The 25,720-nt window shown below is 47.0% G+C and overlaps 2 protein-coding genes across 8 annotated transcripts in view; one reads left to right on the forward strand and one right to left on the reverse strand.

Moving 5' to 3' along the window:
* Positions 1-10,637, reverse strand: part of ASH1L (ASH1 like histone lysine methyltransferase) — a 65,262-nt gene extending 54,625 nt beyond the window's left edge. For 2 of the 6 annotated variants that reach the window (XM_040618390.1, XM_040618387.1), the window contains exons 1-2: positions 10,476-10,633; positions 2,176-2,698 (exon numbers count right to left, since the gene is read on the reverse strand). In XM_040618390.1, coding sequence (XP_040474324.1) covers positions 2,176-2,598 — 423 coding nt within the window. In that variant the 5' untranslated portion in view covers positions 2,599-2,698; positions 10,476-10,633. Of the gene's footprint in view, positions 1-2,175; positions 2,699-10,475 lie in introns of those variants that run through there. The other 4 variants (XM_040618392.1, XM_040618389.1, XM_040618391.1 and 1 more) reach the window with 4 other exon arrangements.
* Positions 10,638-10,721: 84 nt separating this feature from the next.
* Positions 10,722-25,673, forward strand: DAP3 (death associated protein 3). 2 transcript variants are annotated; one of them, XM_040618724.1, is made up of 14 exons: positions 10,722-10,821; positions 12,285-12,363; positions 13,029-13,075; positions 16,547-16,666; positions 19,865-19,966; positions 20,734-20,842; positions 21,300-21,392; positions 21,961-22,091; positions 22,484-22,564; positions 22,972-23,130; positions 23,523-23,582; positions 24,277-24,366; positions 25,054-25,171; positions 25,556-25,673. In XM_040618724.1, exons 3-14 carry the CDS (start codon positions 13,034-13,036, stop codon positions 25,639-25,641), a joined length of 1,191 nt encoding a protein of 396 aa, XP_040474658.1. In that variant the 5' UTR covers positions 10,722-10,821; positions 12,285-12,363; positions 13,029-13,033; the 3' UTR covers positions 25,642-25,673. The 2 variants fall into 2 exon arrangements, with proteins under 2 accessions (XP_040474658.1, XP_040474659.1); XM_040618725.1 differs by having other exon boundaries at positions 16,550-16,666.
* The last annotated feature ends 47 nt before the right edge of the window (positions 25,674-25,720 follow it).

Genomic DNA, 25,720 nt, shown 5'->3' on the forward strand with positions numbered 1-25,720 from the left:
CAATTCGAGTGAGAGAGCAGAGTATCTGAAGTGCATTACCATTAGTCAGGGATTTGAAACTATTTTAAGTAATGCAAATTTAATGCAACAGATATGCGCTTCTCTACACTAAACATTTAGGTTGTTCACCAGACAAGGAGCAGGAGTAACTCCACTTAGAATAGCTGGAATTAAAAAGTTATATGGTACCATATACAATATCAATATTATTTAATATCAGTCCTATTTATTTCCCAACTTTGAATTCCATTTGAAATATGATGGACTTCTTGAAGAAAAACTTAGTATGTAAACAAAGATGTCAAGAATGAAGAATCCATGCTATCACCATCTGAGTTTAAATACAAATTATTCTCCCTGGTAAAAATTCCCAGAGCATGATCTCTTGACGCAATGGGAAAGTTTCCATCACTCAATGGCTCTTTGATAGTAAGAGATTTTCAGTTGCAACTACCACCTCAATTCAGACATCAAGAGAGATCAATGACTGGATATTCCAGATTGGCCCAATACTCAACCCATTGCAATATATATATATATATATATAAAGGGCTTAAAAAAGAAACCACCACCAAAAAAAACCCCAAGCCACAAACCAAAACAAAACCAGAAAGTCATCAGTATAATCTGGACAAATTGTGATCTACTCTTCCAGTGTTTTTCAAGATGAAGTTAGAGAATAATTAGAAATAATAAGCTTGTTCTAAAATGGAATAATATGAAATAAAGGCCATCGCCAAAGTTTTAAATTATATAAGGCATCACTTGAGAGTTTCTTGTTTGATAGGCTGACTAAAAACACCTTTCTGTTTATAATGGAGAAAAAAACCCAAAGCTAGAGTCTGGGAAAAGTAATTTTAGTCATTACACGTAACATACAGAACACTTTTCTTTCAGAGCATGAGTTATCATTTCTTTGAAGATCCTCTTCCTCAAGGAAAATTTAAGTCTGGGTGTGCTGGGGGAAAGAAAAAGGTTTGGGTATGTCAGACACCATCTCTGTACAAGATAAAGGAATTTTCCTTTCCTTTGGGTAGGCTCTACCTTATGAGATGGGCCAGGACAGATTTATGGACAGATAGGACACAGGCTAGAGGAATGACAAGCCTTTGGCCTTGGGAACCTTTGAAACAGGAGCCCCATGAACAGACAACCCATGCGAAGGAAGGACTTTTAACTTCCAGGGACTCGTATTCCCTTGTTGAACCGCCTGGCATTGCAAAGTTGAACCAGGCTACATAAGGAACATGCAAGGAAACGGGGTGAATAAATATGGGCTCACAAGGAAACACAGATAGCTGCAAGCAAAACGGGAGTGTAGGGAAAACCTCTGGCTTTAGATCAGCAGGCATGGACTAAAAATGGACAGAGTATGGAGGGTATATTCTAACAGTTTACTAGTTAGCAAAACTTTTATGCCTATTGGAAAAAAAAGCATGCTGTAACAAAACACTTCAAAAATGTACCATCTATGCAACTGCATTTATAATTCTTGCCATTTATCCTATTTTCCCTATCTGTTACTGCTGCTCTTACTTGTTACATCATGCAGATCATAAAAACAAGACATCCTCAAGGCAGGGCTATCTCCTTACATTTGGAAAATACCTGGCACATCTCTCAAGCCACTGCATTTATATGCAGTTTATCACTGGGCTGTTCTCTCACATACCTGGAAAAGTATTTTTTACTTTTCAGACACTGCTTGATACATTCATCGCAGAGTTATCAGTTAAGACACACAGTGAAAACAAGGGTTCTAACAGGTAAGAAAAAAAAAAAAAAAAAGTAAAGCCAAATACTAGAGATAAGCACAGCAAATACACAGCCCCATTTAAATAGAGACAAGACACCCCCACTTTCTTCTATGCAGGAGACTAAAAATAAAGGTGCCATTTTTCAGAAATTTACCTATGATGTTCACTTCAAGTTAACATGGGAATTATCGTTCATTACTGTTAAAAACCCCAATGTTGGCAAGCTGTGAAAGAGCAAAAGCATTTTTTCCTATCGATGGAAACTAAATCAAACCATTTCTAACTTCAGCATCTACAGTATCAGAGGTTACATGGAAAAACAGTTAGTAGAACAGGATCGTGCAGAGACGCCGGAAACTTTTAGAAACAGTTTAAATTTACTATGACTTGCAAAACACTACAGAACCACACTACTCACCTGTTTTGAAGGACAGTGCTCACCCTTCTCATCTGTCATCTTCCCACTCTTCGGTGCCCTTCTTGGTTGCTTGATGCTGGTTTTTATAGCAGGCCGGCACACATAATTCTCAAGGTTCTTGGGAGGCTTTTTCGTTCGCTTTGCTTGAAGACCAATCTTCAGTTTCAAGTTTCCCTCTGAAAAGTTTGTTTCTTTCACTGAAAACTGTTGCTGTGCATCAGTCAGAGCCTCATTCTTCCCATTCTCGGTACTGTTCCCCTCCCGATTCTTCTTCTTACCGTCGTCTTCTTCCTTGGTGCAACTTTCTAGCTCTACTTCTCCTTTACCCACCAACGTGCCAATGTTTACTACAGAGGGGCTTTTCCCAGAAAACCCTTCAGAATCAGAACCCAAGCCTAACATAGCAGTATTCCGAGGGTCCATCACAGGCGGAATATATGCCTTCAGGTAATTTTAGGGAAGATTTAGAGAGATATGTTCCACAGAAGATCTGTTCTACTATTGGCAGCCAGCATCTTTTACTCTGTAGAAGGAAAAGAAAGACAGAAGTAAACTTCAATTTTTCTAGCAGAAATTAAATAAATATTAAGAACCATCAGAAAGCAGACAATCCTATTTCAGACAACCACAACCACAATCATGCACCAGCCCTTCCTGTAGCCTACTACAAAAATACAATTTACCTGTAAAACCACTTTTAAATGATAGGTGAAAAATCAAAAGTATGTGAATATTTTCATTTCCAATTCATCCACAGGACACTTCAAATGATGGTTAAGGCTTTTAATATTGATCACCTGAATGTTTTTATTTAAAAGCAGGGCCCAGCTACTCCTAGTACCGCCATTCTTAGTCCAGACCCGCTGAAACAGTTGCACCTAAGGAATGATGCAGCTAACGAAACCTACGATAAAGCATCCAAAACACAGAGACAATCTGATTTTAATCATCTGGGCCACTAGGAAAGTTGAGCTTAACCCAAGTATGCATTGGTTTACAAACACGCCACAAAATCTGCTTATTAGTTATGGACTTTCCAAAATTCAGGAAGAATGATGGGAGAAGAGAAAAAAACCCACCAAACAGCCCCACCAAACACATTCACACACTAATTTGTAATTCCTGGAGCATGGGAACAGAAGAGTCCACACATCTACCAGCAGAGACACTGTTATGTATGCATAATTAACCTATTTATCATAAGAAATCAGAGGGAACTTTTTAATCTTAACTACAGGGAAAGTTGATTGGGATCAGCTCGCTAATGCAAGGGTTTCCAGTCCCTGGCTGGCGGGCTCCTTGCGCAGCGTGCCAGCACTGCCTCCCGGGCTCGCACACAGACCACCACTGAGCCCTACACTGCCCTTTCCCCCACGGCCAAAGGACAAACCTGTGTACCCCCTGACATTTTTATCCATGCAAACAAAAATCATCACAGGAAGAACCTGCAGAAGACACAAACAGGGTCTATTGACACCTACCAAAGAGGGCAAAGGAGAAGTTACACATATACATTTCCATAGGGTCAGATACTGAGAGTATGATGTAGGAGAAGGGACACGAGCAACTTTTACAGAGCTGGGGACCTGAAAATCAGCAACCCTCAAAAGAAGCCTGTGTGTAGGATGAATGGGGACCCCTGGTGAAAAGTGACAGCCGCAAGGACACGCACAAGCCTTGTGGTGGACTGAAAAAGTATCAGGTGCTTTTGACACTGCTATGGCAACCCACTGCCCATATGCCCATCCACCCCCTGGACAGAGCACACCAAACTGCTCCACATCAGACCCTGCTCAGCCTCCACAGCAGCTCAGGAAAGAAGTTCTCCCTTCTCACATTCCAGGAGCCAAACCAGAACAATCCAGGTGGACCTAATTGTTGTAGGGGCATTCTAAGCAAAAAATGTTGAAGTATCTTCAACATTTAAATATATTAACCATTTTGAAAATTAAATGTGTCAGAAAAAAATATCAACGCACTGAAAAGAGCATCACGGGAACTAAACCAGCATCATTTTCTGTTCTTATCTTCCGTACAGTCATTAAGGCTGAATTGTAAGGAATGCCATGAGAAGATTTCAACAGTTTCAATGAACTTCAGAATAAGTTTCAATGGTTTCAAAAAGGTTTCAATGAGCTCAGCAATTATCTATGACATTTGGCCTCCTGGCAGGTCAGCACATGCATAATCGAGCCCATCAGCACATGGCAGATCCCAAAGCCATATGCCTCTTGTCCAGACAATAATTAGAAAAACAGCAGTGGGGAGGTGGTATTTTGAGGTGGCTCAGTAAACACAAGCACTGCATAAAAAGGAGGAACAATAAGGAATGTGAAAGGCGATACTGAAAGAGGACTAAGGCAACTGCAGTGGACACAGGTTGGAAGGCAGATGCCAGGATTAGCGGGGACAGAAGAAATGCTGCTGAGAACACGAAACGCCAGTCGTTAGAAAGCTAGGCTTCCCTGGCTACATTCTCAGAGAAACCAAACTTTATTTTCACGAGTTCTGTGCACATTATTAAAAGGGATCTGTAGCTGCAGCTATGCCTTTTCAACTAAGAACATCCTGAAAAATCAAAAAAGCTATTACTACTCGTATGACCAGAGGTAATTAGATAAAATCTCCATTTTAAAGCTAGAAAAAGTAGGTAGAGCAGTGTGATGCAGAGGGCTAGAAAGCAACTCAGACAGTTCCTAGTGCAAGGCCCAATGTCCATTAGGCTACACCATGTCACTGAAAAGGGGTTTTTTCGTACATGCCAATGCACGAAGGAGAACTGACCAGCAGTAAAATAATGGAAAAAAAATATTATTCAAGAAAAAGAGAGAATCCTACGGGCCATCATGCAACTCTCAAATCCTAGGTTCACACAAATGTTTCCTTCTCTAGTGACTACAGTCCAGAAGAGCTACAACACTTCAGTCATCTTCTTACAAATAAAATTAAGAAGTTTAAATCTGAAGCAAAGTTAAACTGAAACAGCATCTATACTGCTGTATTTGGCTCCGCATTTAGCTCATAGCAAGACCTGAAGTAACTAATTACACTCATACACTGACCTTAGAAACCACAAGACAAAGTGCACATTGAGAATTAAAAGAGAACAACTGTGTTAAAATCTTACTCTGTGGTAACACAGAACCCGTAACTGTCCTAGAAACAAAGTCACAAAATCGGTAGCTCTCAAACACATCACAGGTCCATTTTATTTATCCATTAATTCCTCTCTACACAGACAACAAAAATGCTAATCCTGGACCTAATCATCATTTTGCTTCGATCACTGTAATCTTCTCCTCCCTGACTCTCCAATTACCCCACTCTAATTCACAGAAAATGCGTCTGCCAATTTGATCATTTTCATAACCATGAACTGATTAGACTTCATCTCTTTGAATTCCAAGGATGCTGCTTCTCCCCTACCTCATCAAGTTCAAGCCTCCTGTCACTGTCTTCAAGGTGTGCGTAACTGTGCCTTGGTCCTTCACCTGTTCCTGTTCCTTAGCGCCTGCTGTTCCACCAGTGACAACCATTACGTGTGCTCTTTTATTTTCTTTTTGTTTTCCTTTTATTTAAGTAACACCCCTGCTTTCTCTGAGCTACTCTTCACACTCCGTACGCCCCTCCTGCACCAGTCTACAGGATCTTTACCATTCTTCTTGCAGGTCGTGCCTTCAAACCTCCTTCTGGATGTCAACGTAAATGAGCAGCCAAGAGGCAGCTATAAAAGCTTGCATGAATTTAACCCTCAAAACTTCAACAGTTTGGTACTTTCAAGACCTCAAACTATCATATTTGCCTGTCTGATATAAGGTTCTTATCTGTGTCTTTGCTTTCCCGCATCTGTTCCGTTAATTTGCAAGTCTTGTTTTTAATTATACCATAGGCTTCTTCAGATCAGAAAAATGGGACTATGAACTTGCAAAGTACCTGTTTCGATGATACTGATCCCTGAAAGAGATTTTTGCGCGTTTTCATTACAAAGACCTTCACAAGAAAAGCACTATCCATCTGGTGCACCCTGTCAGATTCATATGAAATTAAAGCAGTGGGGTCCGACTGTCCATGCCTACAATTAGGTATTTTCCAAGCTCGCACAGTCATTTAACCAAACTGCTTCATAACTTCTAAGACAAAGTACCGCTGTAATCAAGCAGCATGGCATCCTCCATCAGGCCAAGAACTCTGCTCAGCAATTCCTATCCCACTGCTCACACTTTGCAGACCCACTGCAGGTCTTTCCAAAGCAACATCAACATTTTTTATTTAAAGACTTTTATGATCCTAACCATCTCCCTAAGAAGCAAAACACATCAAACTTCCAGTCTCTCATCCAGTACATTCTGTAGATCTCAAATCCCTCCTGTAATCGTTCTTCCCAAAAAAGATTAACTAGGAAGCATTTTAACATCCGTTTTGACACGTGCTACCTAGAAGTAAATGGTGTTCACTAATGATTTTTCTAATGCCATCTACAGTTTTAATTCCTATTATTCATTCTTATTCCCCTGTTGACACATCCAAAGCCTTTTTTGCCCATCATCTTCTAAGATGTCTGTTCTGACCACCTGCTTTTCCAGAAAAAAAACACAACTAAAGGTTGACTTCTACTACCAGCTCCTAGATACGCTTTCCCCTCTGCCCCCTTAGCAGTATTAAATGAGATTTCCCCCCTCCCCCTCTGTCCAATTTACTACGTAACTGTAATTTCTGCTACTGCTTTTGTTGACGAGAACATATTTGGATTTTAGATTTGGAAGGTGGAAGTATTTTTCTTCTGGTTCTTTCCATTGCTTCAGCTCCAAGGGACCTTTAAAAAATCCAGGTTAGTGTCTGAAATCCCAAAATATTAGCAGCCACTCTATGGCCTCCCACAATCCCTTCTAATATTCCTTGTCTTCATTCCTCTGCTACGGAAGACATCTACCACACTCAGAAGTTCTTTCTTAAGAATAAAATGTGTCATAAAACCCCAACTATATTTCTCCAATTCACATACTCTAAGCAGCATCACAGACCACTGGAGGTCACTGAAATAAGATGTTCAAGGCCCTCAGACTACCTTGGGAGTATTTTTTAAATGTTTTGAGATGGAGACGCTTATCAGAAATAAAGTTGCTGTTTGTGTTATATGAGGTGACAAATATTTTACGAATAGACTCTCTTAGATGTGTTTTTGACAGCCATAAACCAACAAAAGTACCTGTCTCGTCAGGAAGAAGACCCTACAGAAGTGTTCATAGCAAAGCTAGCCCAGGCCAAGTGCTGGGAAAGCAAACTGTAGCAGGACACTGATTTTGCAGGAAGAAATGCAGAGGGCAGACATGATGACACTTTGCAAGTATGCTCCAGTGGGAGCAAAACTTTGCAAGCAGCTAAAACATCTCCTCTGGTTTCTTAACTTTACTTCTCCTGATCATTGTACCTTAACTGAAAAGTCTGGAAACAAAACATGGAATTTTGACTTGCCTGATAATTTCATTGTTTCACTATTCATATGCAAATTAATATGAAATTGCTAAACACTGCGTAACAAAACCTGTATTTGATCAGACCAAAGATTCCTTTAGCCTTAGGCTGTTAGTCCCAACATTAGCCAATACTGAGTGCCTAGGGAAAAGCATAAAAACCTCAATGTATACTGTGGTAATTCTGCTAAAACATTCTCCTGGCCTCTTGAATTTGTGATTCAGGAACTTCCTAAGAGGTATGTCTCTATCTCTAACGCCTTTCAATGGATTTTTCTGGGGGTGGGGAAAAAAGCCCCAACCAAAACCCGAAAGCTCTGTTATTTAGACCCACCTAGTAAAAGACAACGTAAGGGACATAGTAAAGCACTATTTCACCTTTTAATTCCTGACATAATGTGCAGACAATGCCTTTGGTTATGCCAAAAATACCCCAGTGCTAGGATGGGCATACACACCATGTGAGCCATGCCGCACAACAGGTAATGCCGTGACAGAGAAAATTAGGAACAAATACAGATTTTGCTTTCACAGAATAATCACGTTAGGTCTGTTTATCAGATTTTTTTTTTTTTAATCCTTTTTGAAAGCTGCGAGATTGAAACACATGACCTCGCTGGAGTGGAAGAAATGTGTCCACAATGGCAAAAGTTGACCTCTTGCCAATGGCAGCACAAATTAAATTTGTTTTAAAAAAAAGTCAACAATCCATTTGACAACAATACCTATTTTAAAATAACTGTAGTTCAGTAACTACATGTGCTATTTCCATTTTTCTCTTGTGACAACAGTGTTATAATTTACATCAATAAGCCCGTCTATTGCACCAAGTGTTTAAACTGCTTTTTGTATCCTCAAGGACAGCTTAAACTTCTGAAAACTGAAAGCAAGCTGCTTCGTTTTGTAAATTATGACTCAAATTATTTTATTGTTTACTATCACTCCAACATTTTAAGTGCTTTTTAGATGACTGTTGACTGCCTGTAGCAATCAAATGTAACTGATGTCCAAAAGAAGTTGCGATCATTTTGTCTTTTAAACCAGATGTACTTAGACCCCCTTAAAATAAAGTCTGTCTTGTACTCTTATACAGTTTAGAAAAGCTAATGATTCTTTAATTTTCGAGTAAGAATGCTTCTTAAGAACTCAAGTAGGCAGACAGATGATGATTTTAGAGCCCATCTCCACCCATATGTTCAGCCAGCTGCTAGAACTTCCCCATTCATGCAGAGGCAGAAGCACCGGGGATGGTCTCAGGGTCCTCAAGGGTGACCAGGTGAAGCACAAGCCTTCCAGGTTGCACCCAAACCCCCTCACATTCTGGGAACACGCTGCTTTTGCAGGTGCAATCTGCAGAAACGCCAGGAAGGTAATCAAAACAAACAACAAAAGATGCAAAAAGGGTACGCTGCTCCTGAAAAAGAAAACTAAGAATATTTAAACATGTGAACGTAAAGTGACAGATTTTTTTTTACCACGCATCTGTCCCGCAGTCCCGGCTCCCCAAATCTCCCCTACCAAGACTGGGAAGCCAGCGTAAGAACCCAGTATCTCCCATCTCCCTAGCTCCTGACAACAGCTCCCGGGAGAGCGAATGTGTGTCCCGCAGCCATCGGATGGAAACCCACACGCCAAGTAGTTTCTAGTTCCCTGCGAGGTAATTAACAGGGTGCAGGAACCACAAACCAAGGGTGAAAAAGAGAAGTTAGGAAGTCAGGAGACTGCCTAACAGAAAGAAAAGGACAGCACCACATTCTGCCTTCTGACCTGAGAGATGGGTGAGGCAAAGGCACGTTAGGCTTGGCCACCTACACCCAAATTACCTGGTAATAAATGGGAAACAGGATTGAAAAGTTAATTTTCAGAATTGTGAGGGGGGGGTGTGGGTGGGTGCAAGCAGGAAAGTCTACAAGCCACTGACCTAGAAAACTAGCCAACATCCCGACAAGTAACAATAATAAAAAAACACTGTGTGCCGGCGGAGCCCGGCGGCCCCGCGCTGCCCACCGCCGCCCGGCAGAAAAATTAAAAGTTCCGGGGCCGCTGGGACCCGCGGACGGACCCGACCGCCGGGAAACTTCCCGCAAGCGGCCGTGCCCGGCCCGCGCCCCCGGCCGGCGGGGGAGCCCCGGGGGGGCCGCCCGGAGCCCCGGCCCCTGCCCCGGCCCCTGCGGCGCGGCCCCGGGCCGGCTGTCAGGTGACATCCCGCCCCCCTCCCGCGGGGCCCGGCACAACGCATGAGCGCGGCTGTCAGGCTCCCGCCGCCCCCGCAGGGCCCGCGCCCGGCCCGGAGCGCCCCGCCGGTCACGGCCCCCCCGCGCCCGCCCCGGGACCCCCCGCGCCGCCCCGCACCCCGCCGGCGGGGATACCCCGCCTCCCTCCCGGCGCGGGCCCGGCTGTCAGGGATCCCCCGCCCCCTCCCGGCGCGGGCCCGGCTGTCAGGGATCCCCCGCCCCGCCTCGCGCAAGAGCCCTGCCGGGGTCCCCCCCCGCTCCGCTCCGGGCTCCGCTCCGGGCTCCGCTTCGGGCGCCGCCGCCGCGCCCCGCCCCACCCCCCCCCCCCCCCCGCCGGGGATCCCCCCCGCCGCCGCCGCCGCCCCGGCAAAGCCCCACTACCGGGAATACCCCGCGCCCGCCAAACAGGGCCCGGTGCGGGCGCGGCGGCCGGCGGCGCGGCGGGGGATGCGGGGCAGCGCGCGCGGCTCGGCGCCGGTGCGGGGCGGGGCGGCCCCCGCGGCGGCTCCCCGGCCAGGCTCCCCTCCCCCCGGGCTCCGGGCCTGAGGCGGTCCCAGTCCCCGCCCGCCGCCCCGCTCGCTCGCCCGCTCCTCACCGTGTCAGCGACAACACGGCCGGGGCCGAGGGCGGGCTCCTCCGCGCCGCATCTTCCCGGCCGCCCGCGCGGACGGGGCCAGGGCGGGACCCGGACCGACCGGCCGCCGCTTCGGCCCTGCTCCGAGCCGAGGCAGCGAAACCAAAATGGCGGCGGCTCCTGCTCCACCGCGAGCAAGCGCCCGGCGCCCCGCCCCCCCCGCGCCCGGCGCCGCCCCCGCTCGGCCACACCCCCCGCCCCGCCCCGCCGCGCGCCGCCTGGCCCTGCCCGGCACCCGTACCGGCCGCGTTGCGCCCCGGCCTCCCGCGCGGCGGATCCCGGCAGCGGGGTGGGCCCGCCGCCCGCGGTGAGTGCCGCCTGCTCGCCGCGAGCCCGGGGCATCCCGGCACAGGCCCGGCGCCTCTTGGTGTAGGCCTGAGCTGTCCCGTCCCGTCGCGGCGCGGGCCAGGCCCATCCCGGCGCGGGCCAGACCCATCCGGGCGCAGGCCTGGGCGCCTCCCGCCGCGGGCCCGGAGCATCCCAGGGCATCCCGGCGCGGGCCCGGGGCACTGCGGGGGGAGCGGCTTGCGTGGCGGTGGCCGCTGCCCGCGGGGCCCGGCTCCGAGGCCGCCGGCGGCCCTGCCTGTGTGGGGGGCTGGGGCAGCAGCCGTGCGGGGGCCGGGCCCGCGCCGGCGGCGTGCGGGGACGCGAGGCGGAGGGAAGAAGGGAGGGAGAGAGGACGCGAGCAGCTGCCTGCCGGGGGCAGGGTGGGGGGGCAGCGCCTGGTGGCCCTTATTTGCCCTCCGCAGGTTTTACAAACAGATGTATGGCTTTCCTGGTTTTCTCTAGTGGCCCCCCTTGCGAGGTCGGGTGGGGTGACCTGTTATCCCGCTCCGAGGTGTGCCTAGAAAAAGAGAGTACTGGGGTACAGGGGGGAGGGAATGTGGGGAGGAGGAAGGTGGGGGAACAGCTCCCTGAAACAGCAGCGGCGGTGCGGGTGTCCATTGTCCAAAGCCGGTAACGCTCCGGTAGCTCAGAGTTTGTTTCCATCTTGTGTTCCTCAGTTTCTGGCAGTTCAGGAACCTGATGCCGCTACTAAATACACAGACAGTCAGCAAGCTGAAATTGGCTTTTAATTTAGTCTGCAGAGGTGATAGGTTAATGATGTCTGCAAATGCAACTTTCAGGGTTCTCTGCGTAATTCTTACTAGCAGATTACATTCTGATCTATAAATCCTTCCCTACAGACCACGTGCAGTCAGTATTTTTTCTATAATGGTACATTGTGCTGTGTTGGACGGTTCTCTGACTTGATCCAAACAAATCAGTGAAGTGGCCGCAGTTTTAATTTATTCTTTGGCTAAAGCTCCTTTCCCACAGATTGACAATCCCTGGAGAAAAGGGCCCTGACAACTTGTGTTGAAGTAGTCGTTCAAGAATTGTTAGAATATTAGGGCTGCCCAAAATAAACAAATTTTCAGTTTTTTGTGACTCCTTAATTTTACGAGGTTTGTTTGAGAAAATAGCTTTCCCATCCCTGCTTTCTTTACTGTTAAAACTGTGATTTGAAAATGGAATGCATCCTCAGAATTTCTTCTGCTGCTGCTGTACATGCTAGCACGGCAAAGTGAAATGTCTCAATAAGCCTCCACAGGCCGATATCTTCACTTACTCTTGAAACAGCAAAACTGGGGCTTATTTTTCAAGTATGTATTGTGTGTTGATTGTGAGATGAAACGGTGTAAAGCATCTTTACAAAATTAGCATCCTTTAGCATGGAGTTATTTTCTCATTCTATGCAGTAACAGTTGTAAATGCTGTTCTATGCAGGTAAATCATCTTTGTCTTGCTTAGCTGCAGTTAACCGTCGATTCCACTAAGACAGCTATTCCTCCCAAGGAATTACAAGGTAATTATCTTGCTTTGAATGGGCTTTGTGACGTATGGCAACCAAGAATTCGTAAAGCATCTTCCTTAGGTATTGTGATTATTTTCTCCTGAAGGATTGGTATGAAGAGGACCTTGAATGCTGCCAGAGTTGACAGATTTAACTAACTGACTTACCTTTATTTTTGCATCATAACTGTTCAAGTGTTTTGCTTTGGGGTTTTTCTCCTGTTGTAATCAAAGACAGCTGAGCGGTAGATACTAGTATATGATTAGGATGAGCCAGAAGCACAGAAGCATCTTCACACTCTGCATTATTCCCGTTTCTTTAAAATAATCACTGTGTAGCCCTTGCTCTTACGTCTCTTAACAGCTGCAGTCAAAACAGATGACCTTCCCCAATAAAAGAATCTGTCCTCCTCACTAGGTGAATGAAATATCTTGACTTAAAATTTTTGTAAACATCTCTCTGAAAAAAAGGCAACATCATTAGTGGAGTGGTTTTTTATTAGGCAGATGATGCTGATTGCCAGTAGTCAACTGTATTGCTGCAGAGCATTCTGACAGTTTGTCTGACTTATATGTGTGCCTAGACTTTGAGTTCTTTAGGCAGGAATGATTCTCTCCCAGCGTAAGGTACATTAAACGTAATGAAAAACCTAAAAAAATCCACTTATGTCTCTGCAGAAAAAATGCTGAGAGGTTTGAAAGGACTTGTCTGCCATCCTCTAAAGGTAAGTCCTGTAACAGAGTGATGCTGCTTCCAATATTTCAGCCGTCCTGAAAACTGGAATGACAATTTATAACTGTAAAAAGTGAGATTCTTCTTACATCTGTCATCTAAAAACTTGGTGTCTCCCATAAGCTGGTTGTGTAAAGTCCCATTACAGGCAAAGCAAAGAGAGATGGCTCATGTGTGTTAGTCCCACGTTTCTCTCCGTTGGTTGGAGAGAGAGAGAGAGAACGTGCAGGCAAGCTTGGGTCGTTGGCTTAAATGAGACGTTTGTTAGAATACTAAAGTTTAGCATTCTGCAACGTCCAGAATGCTGAAATTCTGCATCCTTGATGCAAATGTTTCTCAGAAAACAGAATCTACTTGCTCTGCACTGCTGGGAAGTAGAAGGAAGAAGCCCTTTATACAGAACAGAACCAGCAGCCTCTCACAAACCCTGTGTTGCTGGTGGGAAGATAATTTTGCCGAAGCTCAGTGCTTCAGGTGCAGCAGCAGCGCTACTTTATTAGTAAAGCTTCAGTGTATTATAGACAGCATAATGAGTTAATGTTGCATCTCTGGAACAACTTCCTAACGGTAAAGAATTTGTTTTGTTCACTCCTGTCTTTTAAATGCTTTTTCACTAGTACATAGTTAGATGCAGCCGTTAAAGAGGATGGCTGTGTAACTACTTGTTTCCAGAGATGAGGTTCTGATTGCGTGGTGCAGTACTTTATGATGGCAGCCTTTATGAAATAAACAGGCTTTTCTAGAGAGTCAGATAATGTGGAAACATGTAGGAACAGCTCCACCTTATGGCACATGACTTTGTGATTAATCTCTGTGTACCACGTGATAGTTTGCTGCCATTTCAGGGATCCGAGTTAGACTACTATGTCCTTTGGTAGATGGAAACTTACTATAAAATACACTCTATACTACTAGGGTAAAAAGCATTAAAAGATGGTGTGAGAACTTATGTATATGTTAGGATTTAACTATGCAGCGTTCTGCAATGAGCCAGAAAGGTGTATGTGTGTGTTTCTGGCATTTTGCATGAAGCCAAGGGCATCAGTGATAAGCCACTGTCTTTTTTGTTCAGGAGGAGGGACCAAGTGACATGTTGCTACTGTAAAGTCAGAATATATAATGCATTAGCAGTTGGTGGTCTAGGTCACTCAAAGGTCTTGTAGCCTGTTAAAGTGCAACATGCAGATGCACTTCTGGGTAAATTTTGTAAACAGAAACACAGTAATTCTTAAAATGCAAATCTGCATCTCTCAAATTCAGGATAACTGTGAGTAGTGTCGTATTCACTACTCTAGGAGTTTGTGTTGGTTTTGTAGCACTTCAGAGAGTTAGGATTTCATGTTTCCAGGTACTTAGAAGCTGCTTCTACAGCCCAGCACAAGCTACAGTCCACAAAGGAAAAGTTCCAAAGCACAGCAAGGCTACACGGTGATTTTGAGGAAGACTTACTGTGCTAAGGCTCAAAGAAGTGGTGTCATTCCAGGAGAAAGATGTAGTAATTTACAGGCGGGCTATCTTCTGTTGATGGAAAACCAGAAATTCTATGCACTTGGCTGCAAGAACAGAGGACGGGAGCTCAAGACAAAGTCCTCCTCACACTTGCTCCCTATCTTACCGTGGTCCTACTACTGCTCCCCTCACAGAACTTATTAGGAACTGGCTTTTGTACCATAGAGAATCCAACTCCTGCTCTTCTGAGATTGTGCTTTTAAAAAAAAAAAGTGGTATTGATAATCCTGGTTTGACTAAGTATCATTCAGGTGAAGTCTTGAGCTGTGTTTAGACACATGTGAAAACTGAACAAACTCAGAACAAGTAAAAATCCTTCCTTAATTTTCATTAACAGTGGTTACACAGGCCAGGGACAGGGTACCCCGGAGAAAGGATGCCCACAGGACAGTAAGCTTGCCTTTTCTTCTAAGTGAGCAAAGCTCACGGCCCCAGGACCTTCACTTGAGAAAGGAGGAATGCAGGATGTGTAAAGAAAATGAGGGAGACTATGAGTCCGTGCTGGGAGTGACTTTGGGCTGGCATTTTCTACGTGGACCGGTGATAGTAGTTGCACGCTCTAGTTATTCATGTCTGAAATGAGCATCTTGGTGCCTTGCTCTAGGCTGTAAACTGAGTCACTTCTGTGGACTTAAAACTAAACATAGCCAAATAAGACACCCTAATTAATGGTTTGGATTTGAAAAGAACATCGTGGGAACAAGAGATGAATGTGGTGACCAAAGTGAATGTTCGGTGATCTTCCGTATGGACGCCGTAGTGGTTGGTTAGAGGTCTCTAGCATTGAAACTTCGAGCACTGAGACATTGGAGCATTAAAACTGGTTTAGTGCCTTCCCTAGAAGGAGAGTGAGTGCTGAAGCGCTGATTCAGGAGTCCGTTCTGCGTTTCACACGGGATGTGGGGTAATCCGCTGTTACACTTTCTTCTGAGCCCTTGTGGCTTTTAGATGACCCCCTGAGGAAAACTGGGATGGCAGCAGAATTGCATCATGCCAGGGGGAACTGAAACAGCTGTTTCTGTCTCTGAACTTTAGTTTATGGCTACTCTCCTCTGTGCAGGCAGACGGAGTAGGAAACTACTCGCTCTCTTAACAGTGAGAGCCTGCAGCTATTCCAGTCAGTAATATGAAGGGTGGCTTTCAGTTTTGCTTGCTTTGGTCACCACCTCTGGAGTAGACACTTTTTTGTTCATTGCCAAATGATTATATTTCCTTTTGCCATAACATAATAAAATGCTTGTCCTTCTACTCCTCACTTTCTTGCCTATTTTGGCTAGGCTTTACAGGCATGCTTCAGCAGTCTGTCTGTGGAAAAAAGAATTAATCAGCTTAGCTGGCTGTTTCAGTTTCTCAGCCCTGTCTGTATTATAATGAAAGAGTCTGTATGCAGGGACACAGTTAGGAAAACCAGTGCAGGGAATGTAATTATAAATATCAAATAGTGGGCAGCACTGCACTAATCCCTCAGTAATTGAGGTGATTATGGATTACTAGACAGCTTGAATTTTCAAGGTGCTAGCTACTGTTCATCAGTGGAGGCAGAAACATTGTGGGAACATCCCAGCAGTAAGACCTTAATAGCTGTACTTGTGCTCCTAAGCAGCCCCCAAGGGGATCGCTTTCAGGTACAGGGCTTGGCTCTCCGGGTGGCTTGAAGTGGCAGCCGACCTGAGTGAACGGAGGAGGTTTAGAACCAGGCATCTAAATGTGAAACCTGGTTCTGAGGCATGTGGGTTTTCGTTATGAATTTACATACTAATGATGAATTTTTATGCTAGTGGCAGAGAATTCTATTCTGTATTGCAGGCTGCCTTGACCCAATCGTAATGTGCATTCTGTTGGTGTACAAAAAGAACTACTTAATGATTTTTTTATTATTATTACTAATTTTTTTAGTGGTAATCATTGACTGCTGGGAAGTTTGTTGTCTGTTTGCCTTTTTTTCTTTCCTTAGCTGGACCATGGGTATGCCCTCCATACAGCAGCCAAGTGCTTAAGCTCCCCGGTCAGCCAGGACGTCCAGGCGCCAGCAGAAGCACCCAGAGCAGTGTTCTACACCAGCGAGAGCGACCCGGTGAGTTACCGCCACGGTTGGTGCTGTCAGACAGCAGGTGCCTGGATTCCATCAGTCTGCCTGTGGGCACCGCGCAGCCGGGAGCGCTCGCTGGGATTTCGGTGTTCCTGTGAACACGAGGGGCACACCGGCCTGATGATGGGCATCGAGGGCACGATCCCCAGCCCGAGGGCGAACAGGCCGCGGCGGTGCAGCGCACCTGCCTGGGTTTAAACAAGATAGGGCTGGTCTTCTGCCTGCAGGCTCCCGGGAATGAGTATTGATTCCTTCTCTGTAGTTGCAGGGGTGAGATAGGCTGCGTATTGTAGAAGCTCAGATGTGGCTTAGCTTGTCATCAGACACCATTAATTTCAACTCCAGGATTATTCTTCCCTAACTAACCTCCCCAAATTGGCAATGAAGGGGAATAAAAAACACACCCTGGATGACCTCAGCACAGCACAGCTCTCCAGCATCATAATTCCAGCCTCACACTCTACGTCTCAAGCAGAAAATGAAGTGGAATAAATGAATGGAATAAGCCTTTGAGGTGCTTTTCTGCTGCCTCTGTAATTGGAGTCTTTCAATACTGATTCCTCTGGGGTCTCTATGGAAACAGCAGCATGCAGATGATCTTCCTCACGTGATGCGAGTGTCTCTATAGATTGCACAGAAGAGTCCAGATGGCAAGGATTGTCCCCACTGTCCTGTGCCTACCATTTACGTTGCCAGGCAACTGGCTTTGGCATTCTGACTTCATGTGCCTGATGTTTGGCGACAACCGCCGTTGCTTATTAATTTATCAGATTGGCGTTGCTCGGACTTGCTGTACTGCAGATCGTGTGCTGCAGCAGAGGCTGCGCTGGCTCGCTTCATCAGCAAACCCGATGGCTCTGCCTGTGCCCGTACTTGTGCACCATGAAGTCCCATTAAAAATGGATTAAGAAGACAGATGAAAATGCAATTTTTAATAAGACTTAGCTTTTAGATACCTTCCCATTCGCAACACTCGGAGTGACTAAACGTGAGGATAAAGATACTGACCCACTTCACGGGTGTAGGAGCTGAAGAGTGAAGGGATTTGCCCAAGGTTATGCAGCAAGTCAGTCATGAAAGCAAGAATGAAAATGGGCTCTGGAATACTGCTGAGTCCATAGATAACGCTGCCATGCAACAACACGGGTGCTGTCAGTCCAACACATGCAGGAAAACTAGGGAATCGAGCCCAGCACCTGAGATACAGCTCTGCTTGGAAAAAGACTGGAGACTCCTAATAAGCCTCCTAATTAGTCTGTCTCCAGGTAACATCTCCTTACGGCAGAGGAGCCACTGACTAACCAAGTTTTAAAAATTCTTCTCCTGTTGCTAAGATTTACTGACCAGTAAACACCAGATTGGCAACTCAAGCAACTCAGGTAGCAGTTCACTGAAGTTACCACGTGGTTTCTTCCTATAGTTTGGCAAACCTCTGGGTACCTGCAATCCTGCTGCTGTCCCAAGGTAACCACCGAGTCCAGGGCGCATCCACCTGTCCTGGGAGTCACCTTCCCTCAGGAAGGTGGGGGACAGGGGGTGCAGGTAAGAGAACGGGCATGTTGCTTGCTGAACAACTGAAAATCTGCTCTGAAGAAAAGGAGAGAATGCTGACACGCAGCAGGAATCCTGGGGCTAGAGAACTCATGAGTCTGCAGGAGTCACACGTGAAGTGTCCATCAGGGAACTGGGAAAAGCAAAATATAAACGGGAAAAGCCGGCAGCAGACAAACCCGTAGGTACGGCTGTTTGCGTGGTTCCGTGCGAGGAGTACAGCAGGCAGCCAGGCCAGGGTAGCAGTACTCATCACAACTCTCTTTTTCTTTTTTTTTTTTATTTTTACCCCAATCCGTTCATTCTGGTCAAACCTTTTCTCAGCCAGACCGCGCAGGTGAGCAGCGGAGCCCAGCCCAGTACTGTCTCATCTATTCTGGGCCTCAGTAAATTAAACCCTGGGTCTATGCCGAAGCTAGTAAAAGTACGAGGCTAATAAGTACAATAGATACAAGCTAATAAAAATACAAGGAAATCTGGCTCAGCCCCCAAATCTGCTAAGGCTGGCAGAAATGATGACTACTGCTTTTTCTTTCTAAATAGTAAATAAAACTACATTTCCTGGATCGTTATTATGCAAAATAAAGGAAACAAGGAAGTTGTTATATTCCGATTCCATCTCAACTAAAACCGAAGCAAGAGATTGGCATGCACAAGGATAAGAATAAAGAGAAGAACTTTTTTTACTTTGAATCAATGGAAAAGTGCGGAAAGTGTTAGAGGAGGACATCATACAAGCTTCAAGGCTTGGCACAAAGCTGCTGAAAAGGCCAGACGAAGCTTGGCACAAAAGTTGCTGAAAGTCACGCAGGAAGTACTGCGGAATAGTGTCTCTATACACCGTCCTAATTGTACAAGGCACAAAAACTGATGACTAGACCAAGATCGCAAGTATTGCGTGGTAGGAGAATAGAATAATGAAGGGAAAAGCTAAGGATGTGTAAGAAGGTGTGAAACCGGTATTAAATTTTCAGATACCAGTAACAACTGGTTCTTGGAGGGTGTAATCAGAGATCTTAAAGTAATCACTGTAAATAAACGCAGAACGACGCATGTTTGCTGGAGGAATAAGACTGACCACTTATGTCACAACAAGGACTTGGAATTCTTGCCCCAGAAAACAGATTGTGAGTTCTCAAGCGGCCCGTACCAGTTAACGAGACAAATGGCATGTGAGCAATTTATACTGAGAGACAGCAAAGAGCAAACAGGGAAAAAATTTTGTTGCAGTAAAGTAAATTTGAATCCAGATGGTAACTCAAAAGGGATCCTAATGCTGTTAAGATATTGTGGTGACCAGAAATACAAGTGGTCTAATGAAAGATTAGATAAATTCCTGAAGCATAGGGCTGCTGGTGCCCACAAAACATAGTGGTTCATATAGAAGCTCAGGGCATCCCGTTATTGTTTATTGCCACATGGGATATCCTTTCTTTAGACTCTTCCTGCGCGTCTGCCAATGGTGTCCTGGCACTGCAATTCCTGCTTTGATGTGCCAGTTCTTCAGACCCTCAGGAGATACTCACGTTGATTGAGCATTCCCTCCCTGTCCCATTCTCACAAGCCACCTGTATCCAGAACAGAGGCATCCGACTTCCCCTGGGTTTTACAGCTTGTGTTTTGCCTTCCCAGGCCAGCCAGACGGAACGCCATGAGGGTCGTCACTACAGCATTCCGCTGGAGGAGGTGAAGACTGTGTTCCCGCACGGGCTGCCCTACCGGTTCCAGCAGCAGGTACTCGGTCTCAGCGCAGGCGTGTGGGAAGGACCAGATCCATCGGGTAACTGCGATGCTTTCCCGTTGGAATAAGAGTGATGTGCTGCAAGAATGCAATTATTCCTGGTCCTCGCTGTTACTCTCTGCATCTAGAAGAGATGAGTCAACCTAACCAGAAGAGTGGTGGAAGGGTGTGAGGATTCTGCCTTAGGCAACAGTCTATCCAATATTTTTCATCTCTAAGTCCCGAGTACGTAATGAATTGCAGAAATGTTTTCCACAGTTACATTTCCATATGAAGCAGGCTGTCTCGTGAAACGAGCTTATATCAGCAACAAAAAAATACTGCCTTTTATTTCTGTTGTGAGACAGATCATGCTGTGACTGCATCAGGCTTCGTGAGCAGCTAACACAAAGTGCCTGCTTGAGCTGGGGAACAGATTTCTTATCTGTTAGTAATTGTAGGGGATTGACTTTCAATTCATTGACAGGCTGGTCAGCCTCGCTGAGATCTCTGGGAAAGTGATGGAACAGCTAATCCTGGAAACCATTTCCAGGCACACAAAGAACAAGAAAAGTCATCAGGGGTAGCCGGCATGGCCTCACCAAGGGGAGGTCACACTGTACCAACCCGATAAACTTCTTTGATGGTGTGACCGGCCTGGTAGATGAGGGGAGAGCAGTGGACATTCAGACCCTGCACAGCACCAGGGACGGAGTCACACCAGAGGAGCTGCAGTGTGCCAGCACCTGGCTGCTTGTTCATTTTCTGTCCCTTTTCTCAGATTAAGACCTTCAACGAAGCCTGCCTGATGGTGCGAAAACCAGCTCTGGAACTTTTCGCTTACCTGAAAAACTCCAACTTTGCACACCCAGCTGTCAGATATGTGATCTGTATCTTTTTATCACTTGATGATTGAACGCAAATTAAATACAAGCTGGTGAGTTTACGCAGAGGAGGGTGATGTTTTGATCCTCTGCTGACCACTGTGGTTTAGTCTTCAGGATTTGATTCTGCCACATGTCTCTTGCCAGCAAAGCTAGTCTGAGAAGCTCATGAAGCTTGTATACTTCTATTCTAAGCCCTGTTTGGCTCATGCAACAGATCTACAAACAGGGCTATCAGCACAACTAAGGGGATGGGATTCCTCAGCTCTGATGTCTTGGGGTGGGGGAATATAGAGAGAAGAAACCCTTTAGGCTTTGTGTTTGCTGCTGAACAGGAGCGTGGTAGAGTGCCAGCCTGCTGTTACGACCGTTGAACTTCCTTTGTGCCTTTTGCAAAAGAGTTATGGTCAAGTGTAAGTGGAAGTGGTTTTTCAGAGACTTTCCTTGACAGTCCGTGTTGGAGATGGTGAGAAAGGAACAGGGAAAACCATGACACTGTGCCACGTGATTCACTACTGCGCAAGGCAAGGGTGGCTGGTGCTGCACATCCCCGACGGTAAGGACCCCGATGCTGCCTGTGGTGCATCAAATACACACGTGTCGCATCAAATACACACGTGTCGCATCAAATACACACGTGTTGCATCAAATACACACGTGTTGCATCAAATACACATGTGTCGCATCAAATACACACGTGTCGCATCAAATACGCACGTTAGTCCAGAAGATGCTGCTTCAAGAGGAAGGTCTAGGGTAGGCTGCAGCAAATCATTTTTGTTTTTCCATAGAGAAGGCTTATAAACCACAAAACCCCGAAGTAAAGTAGGACATAATTACAGTTATTTTCACCTGCTCTCACGTGCTTATAGTCAGTCTTCTTTCCCCGCTGTTAATGAGTGTGAGAGGAGCCTTCCCGTGTGTGGGTCTGTGTGACCTCCTCTGTCCTCACAGGAGTCTTCTCCATTAAGGATAGCGGACTTCTCTTAACCAGTGTAGCAGAATGAGGATAAGAGATACAACTGCAAATTATTTTTTTAATTAACAAATTAATAAATAAATCATTGTATCATATAACTAAAAACAAACCAACCCCACTCGCCACTGTTTTACTTTGCTTACAGCTCATCTCTGGGTGAAAAACTGCAAGGAGCTTATACAGTCTTCCTACAACAAAGAACGGCTTGATCAGCCTTTGCAAGCATCTTTCTGGCTCAAGAACTTCAAAACCTCGAACGAGCACTTCCTGAAGGAGGTTTGTAGAGCCTGGCAAGTTGTCTGGGTTAGTAGCTAAGAACAACCCACAGGATCGTCTCTCGGGGACTGCGTGTGCACGCGCTGCCTGTCGTTGAGCACCTTGACACACATTCCAGATTAGCTCATTTTTGAGAAATGCTTCATGTATTAATGCATCGCTCATACTTCACAGAAACCCACAAACCCCACCCTTCACTGGAATCCAACTTTTGTAGAAAAAGAAGTACGTTAAATCCCCCCTGTGGAGATGGCTATTCGCGATGAATACTTCTCCCAGATTTTGCATTCCTCTTTAACACTGGCAAACAACCAGGAATTTTGCCATCCAGACTTGACAAGCCGTTTCTGCGCTACTTGGTTCCCAATCTAATTGTAGTTCTCTTACTGCAGATAAAAACGACAAAAAAATATCTGTGGGGCAAACGAGAAAGCACTGAGGAGGGCAGACCGCTGGGGGAAGTGGTGGAGCAGGTGAGTAACAACTCTTCTGGCTTTGTCTCACCTTTCATTAGAAGAACCCATCACTGTGTATGTAGAACAAATTGCTTCTAAAGATCTTACGAATATGAGTTCTAGGAAATGGAAGGCGTTTCCCTGTCAACAAGGTGGCTACAAAAAACATTGTGGAAGATGTGATCGATCTGTAAAGGAAGTTGTACAGAGAACTTGGGCAGAAGCAAAAATTAGAATTTGAAAGTTCCTACATCTGTGATGCTCAGTGCCTTAGCCCACACTGCTCCTTTGAGAGGAGTGAACAGGCTCTTGACTGTCATTTTATCTTCCTTCCCTGTTGGACAGGGCAGGCAGTGCCCAAAGTTGCCAGCACTATATAGTAATAAGAAAACCAAGCTGAGTTCTGTGCCTTTTCCTACTTAAAGGGTTTAGCTCGCGTGAGAAATGCCAGCGATGCTGTAGGGGTTGTGCTGAAAGAGATAAAGCAGCAATGTCATCTTGGCTCCTTCCACCTTCTTGTGGCAGTGGATGGCGTCAACGCGCTCTGGGGAAGGACGACATTGAAGAAGGAAGACAAAAGCCCTGTAAGAAGTTATCTGCTCTGGTGATATTTCTGCATCCCTGCTGCAAGGGACAGCAGGGGAGGGTGTTTTGTTCATTTGTAAGTTTTCTAGTAATCCCTGAAAGATGTACTTTGCTAGCTTGGAGGGACCTGCAGCATCCATATTGTGCTGTAGACCATTTTTATTGAAGTTCAGTGAGGAAAAAGTACATATACATCTTGTTACAGCAGGAGAGCTTTGGGCGTTTCTCTGTGTGACGTTAAGTCGGGTTGAATGCTACGGTGCTAAGTAAGAGCAAAGAAAAAAATGCACCTAAAGGATGCAGATGGTCCTTCCGTCTTACTTAAAGTAGGGGAGGGGAATTTGTCTGGGGTAGAAACTGCTGGCAAAAGAAGTGATACAGTCTTCACCAGGTTTCTCCAGAGGAGCTGACGCTTGTGTACAATCTACGGAAGATGATGATGAATAATTGGGTGAGTTCCAGTCTGTACCTTCGTGCTATTCTCAGCAATTAACGCTACATGCTGGTACGCGTAAAGCTACAAACCTGCATCAGGCTGTTCCTTCAGCGAAGGAGCGACTGAGCATCGTGCAGCTGTTCAGGGTTAGTATCTCATCGGTGTTTCTGACATCGCCGAGGAGAGTAAGAAGGGGTCAGACATGTAACAATGCTTTTCGTGATTACTGTGCCAAGCTCAAGTTTGTGACCCTGAGCTGGAGGCATTTGTAAACCTTACGGCACTTCATGATTTTTTGAACTATTGAGAACTTTTAGTTGCCAAACGTTTTGCTACAGGGGGTTCTTCTGCTTTGTTTTCAATCCCCTGGATGCTAATAGCTCGTAACAGGTAGTCTTCAGATTTAAAAGTATCTGGAAAAGTCCTTTTTAAAGTATTTCAGTTTCAATAAGAAACCATTTATAGGCAAGAACGACACGTTTACATGCCAGCGCTGGCAAGACCAGCCGTGCATTCCCTGTGGCTGCACGTGTTCTTGGGGTAGCCAGGGTTGGTGAAGGTAGGCGCACTGTAAGAAGTCCCTCACGCAGAACTTTGGAATTAACTGTAAGGTCAAAGAAGAGGAAACCTCGCTTGTTTAGCATCAGGCCGTAACTATTTCACAGAAAATGATGTTTGTAGCCAATAGGGTTTCTTGTCTACCTTTTAGAAGGGAGGTGCCATTGTGACAACCCTCAGCCAGACCGGCTCCCTCTACAAGCCCAGTTCTGCCTATTTGCCCCAGGAGTTGCTGGGAAAGGTGAGGAGGGGGGTGGGGGATGGGGGGTGGGAGGGCTTTGGTTTGGGGTTTGTTTTTTCCCCTTCTCATTGGGAAACAAGCAGAAGTGCTGGTTTGGAAGCTGTGTTCAGTGCAGGGTGGCACGTTGCTTCAGTCTCTCCTCAGAACTAGATCTTGGTTCTCCTTTGACTGAATGTTAACTGTGCGGAGGAGGCCACAGAGACCACCCGAGGGCTGGAGCCCCTCTGCTGTGGGGGCGGGCTGGGGGCTGGGGTTGCTCAGCCTGGAGGAGAGACGGCTCCGGGGAGACTGTGGAGCAGCTCCCAGTGCCCGAGGGGGCTGACAAAGCTGGAGAGGGGCTTTTAGCAGGGCCTGTAGCGATAGGACAAGGGGGAATGGCTTTAAGCTGGAAGAGGGGAGATGGAGATTAGATGTTTGGAAGAAATTCTGCCCTGTGGGGGTGGCGAGGCGCTGGCACAGGCTGCCCAGAGCCCTGGACATGCGCAAGGCCAGGCTGGATGGGGCTGGGAGCGCCCTGGGCTGGTGGGATGGGTGTCCCCCTGCCCGGGGTGGGGGGGGTGGGGGCTGGATGGTTGTTGAGGTCCCCCCCAACCCAACCCGTTCTGGCACTGCACGGAGTGCGTGAGCTTGGCGGGTGGCCAGGGAGCGGGCATTGCCGTGGGGTCTCACCCCAGCGCTGCCCCCCAGGAGGGGTTCGATGCGCTGGACCCCTTCGTCCCCATCCCGGTGCCCAACTACAGCGCGAAGGAGTTTGAGAGCTGCTACCGCTACTACCTGGACCGCAAGTGGCTGCAGCACGAGAAAGGTGAGCTGGGGCTGGGGGCGCCGGGCTGGGGCAGGGGGGGGGCGGGGGGGGGGGAGGTTGGGGGTTCTGGGGCTGGGGGGTGTGCAAGGGTGGTGGGGGTGCAGGGGCTGGGGGGACAGGGCTGGGGGTGGCAGGCTGGGGGGCCAGGGGTGGTGGAGCTGGGGGTGGCAGGGGAGTGGGGGTGGCAGGTTGGGGGGGAGGGGGGGAGGGTCGCGGGGGGTGCTGGGGCGGGGGGCTCTGGCGCTGGGGGGGTGGCAGGGCGGGAGGCCGGGGTCAGGTCGGGGCCGGGGGGGGTGGCAGGGCAGTGGGCCGGGCCGGGGGTGGACGGGGGGGGGGCCGGGGGTCCCGGTGCGCGGAGCCCCGGCCCCACAGACGCTGTCGCAGCGCGCACGCCGGACGGGCAGGAGGAGCTGCGGTTCCTGAGCGGCTCCAACCCGCGGCAGCTGGAGCGCCTGGCCGGGCCCCTCTAGCGCAATAAAGGCCGGCGCGGCCGCTCCCTCCACCTCCGTCTCTGTCGCTGTCTCTGTCGCTGTCGCGGGCGGGGGGCGG

This window comes from Falco naumanni, chromosome 20, assembly GCF_017639655.2.
Source record: "Falco naumanni isolate bFalNau1 chromosome 20, bFalNau1.pat, whole genome shotgun sequence".
Classification (NCBI taxonomy): Eukaryota; Metazoa; Chordata; class Aves; order Falconiformes; family Falconidae; genus Falco; species Falco naumanni.

What these genes read in the sequence shown, in the direction of transcription:
- DAP3 (XM_040618724.1), top strand. Translation starts at nt 13,034, where the DNA reads ATGCTGAGAGGTTTGAAAGGACTTGTCTGCCATCCTCTAAAG. An exon ending in GGTGCTGCACATCCCCGACG is followed by an intron (nt 21,393 to 21,960) that starts GTAAGGACCCCG and finishes CTTTGCTTACAG; the next exon opens with CTCATCTCTGGGTGAAAAAC. An exon ending in CCCAGGAGTTGCTGGGAAAG is followed by an intron (nt 24,367 to 25,053) that starts GTGAGGAGGGGG and finishes GCTGCCCCCCAG; the next exon opens with GAGGGGTTCGATGCGCTGGA.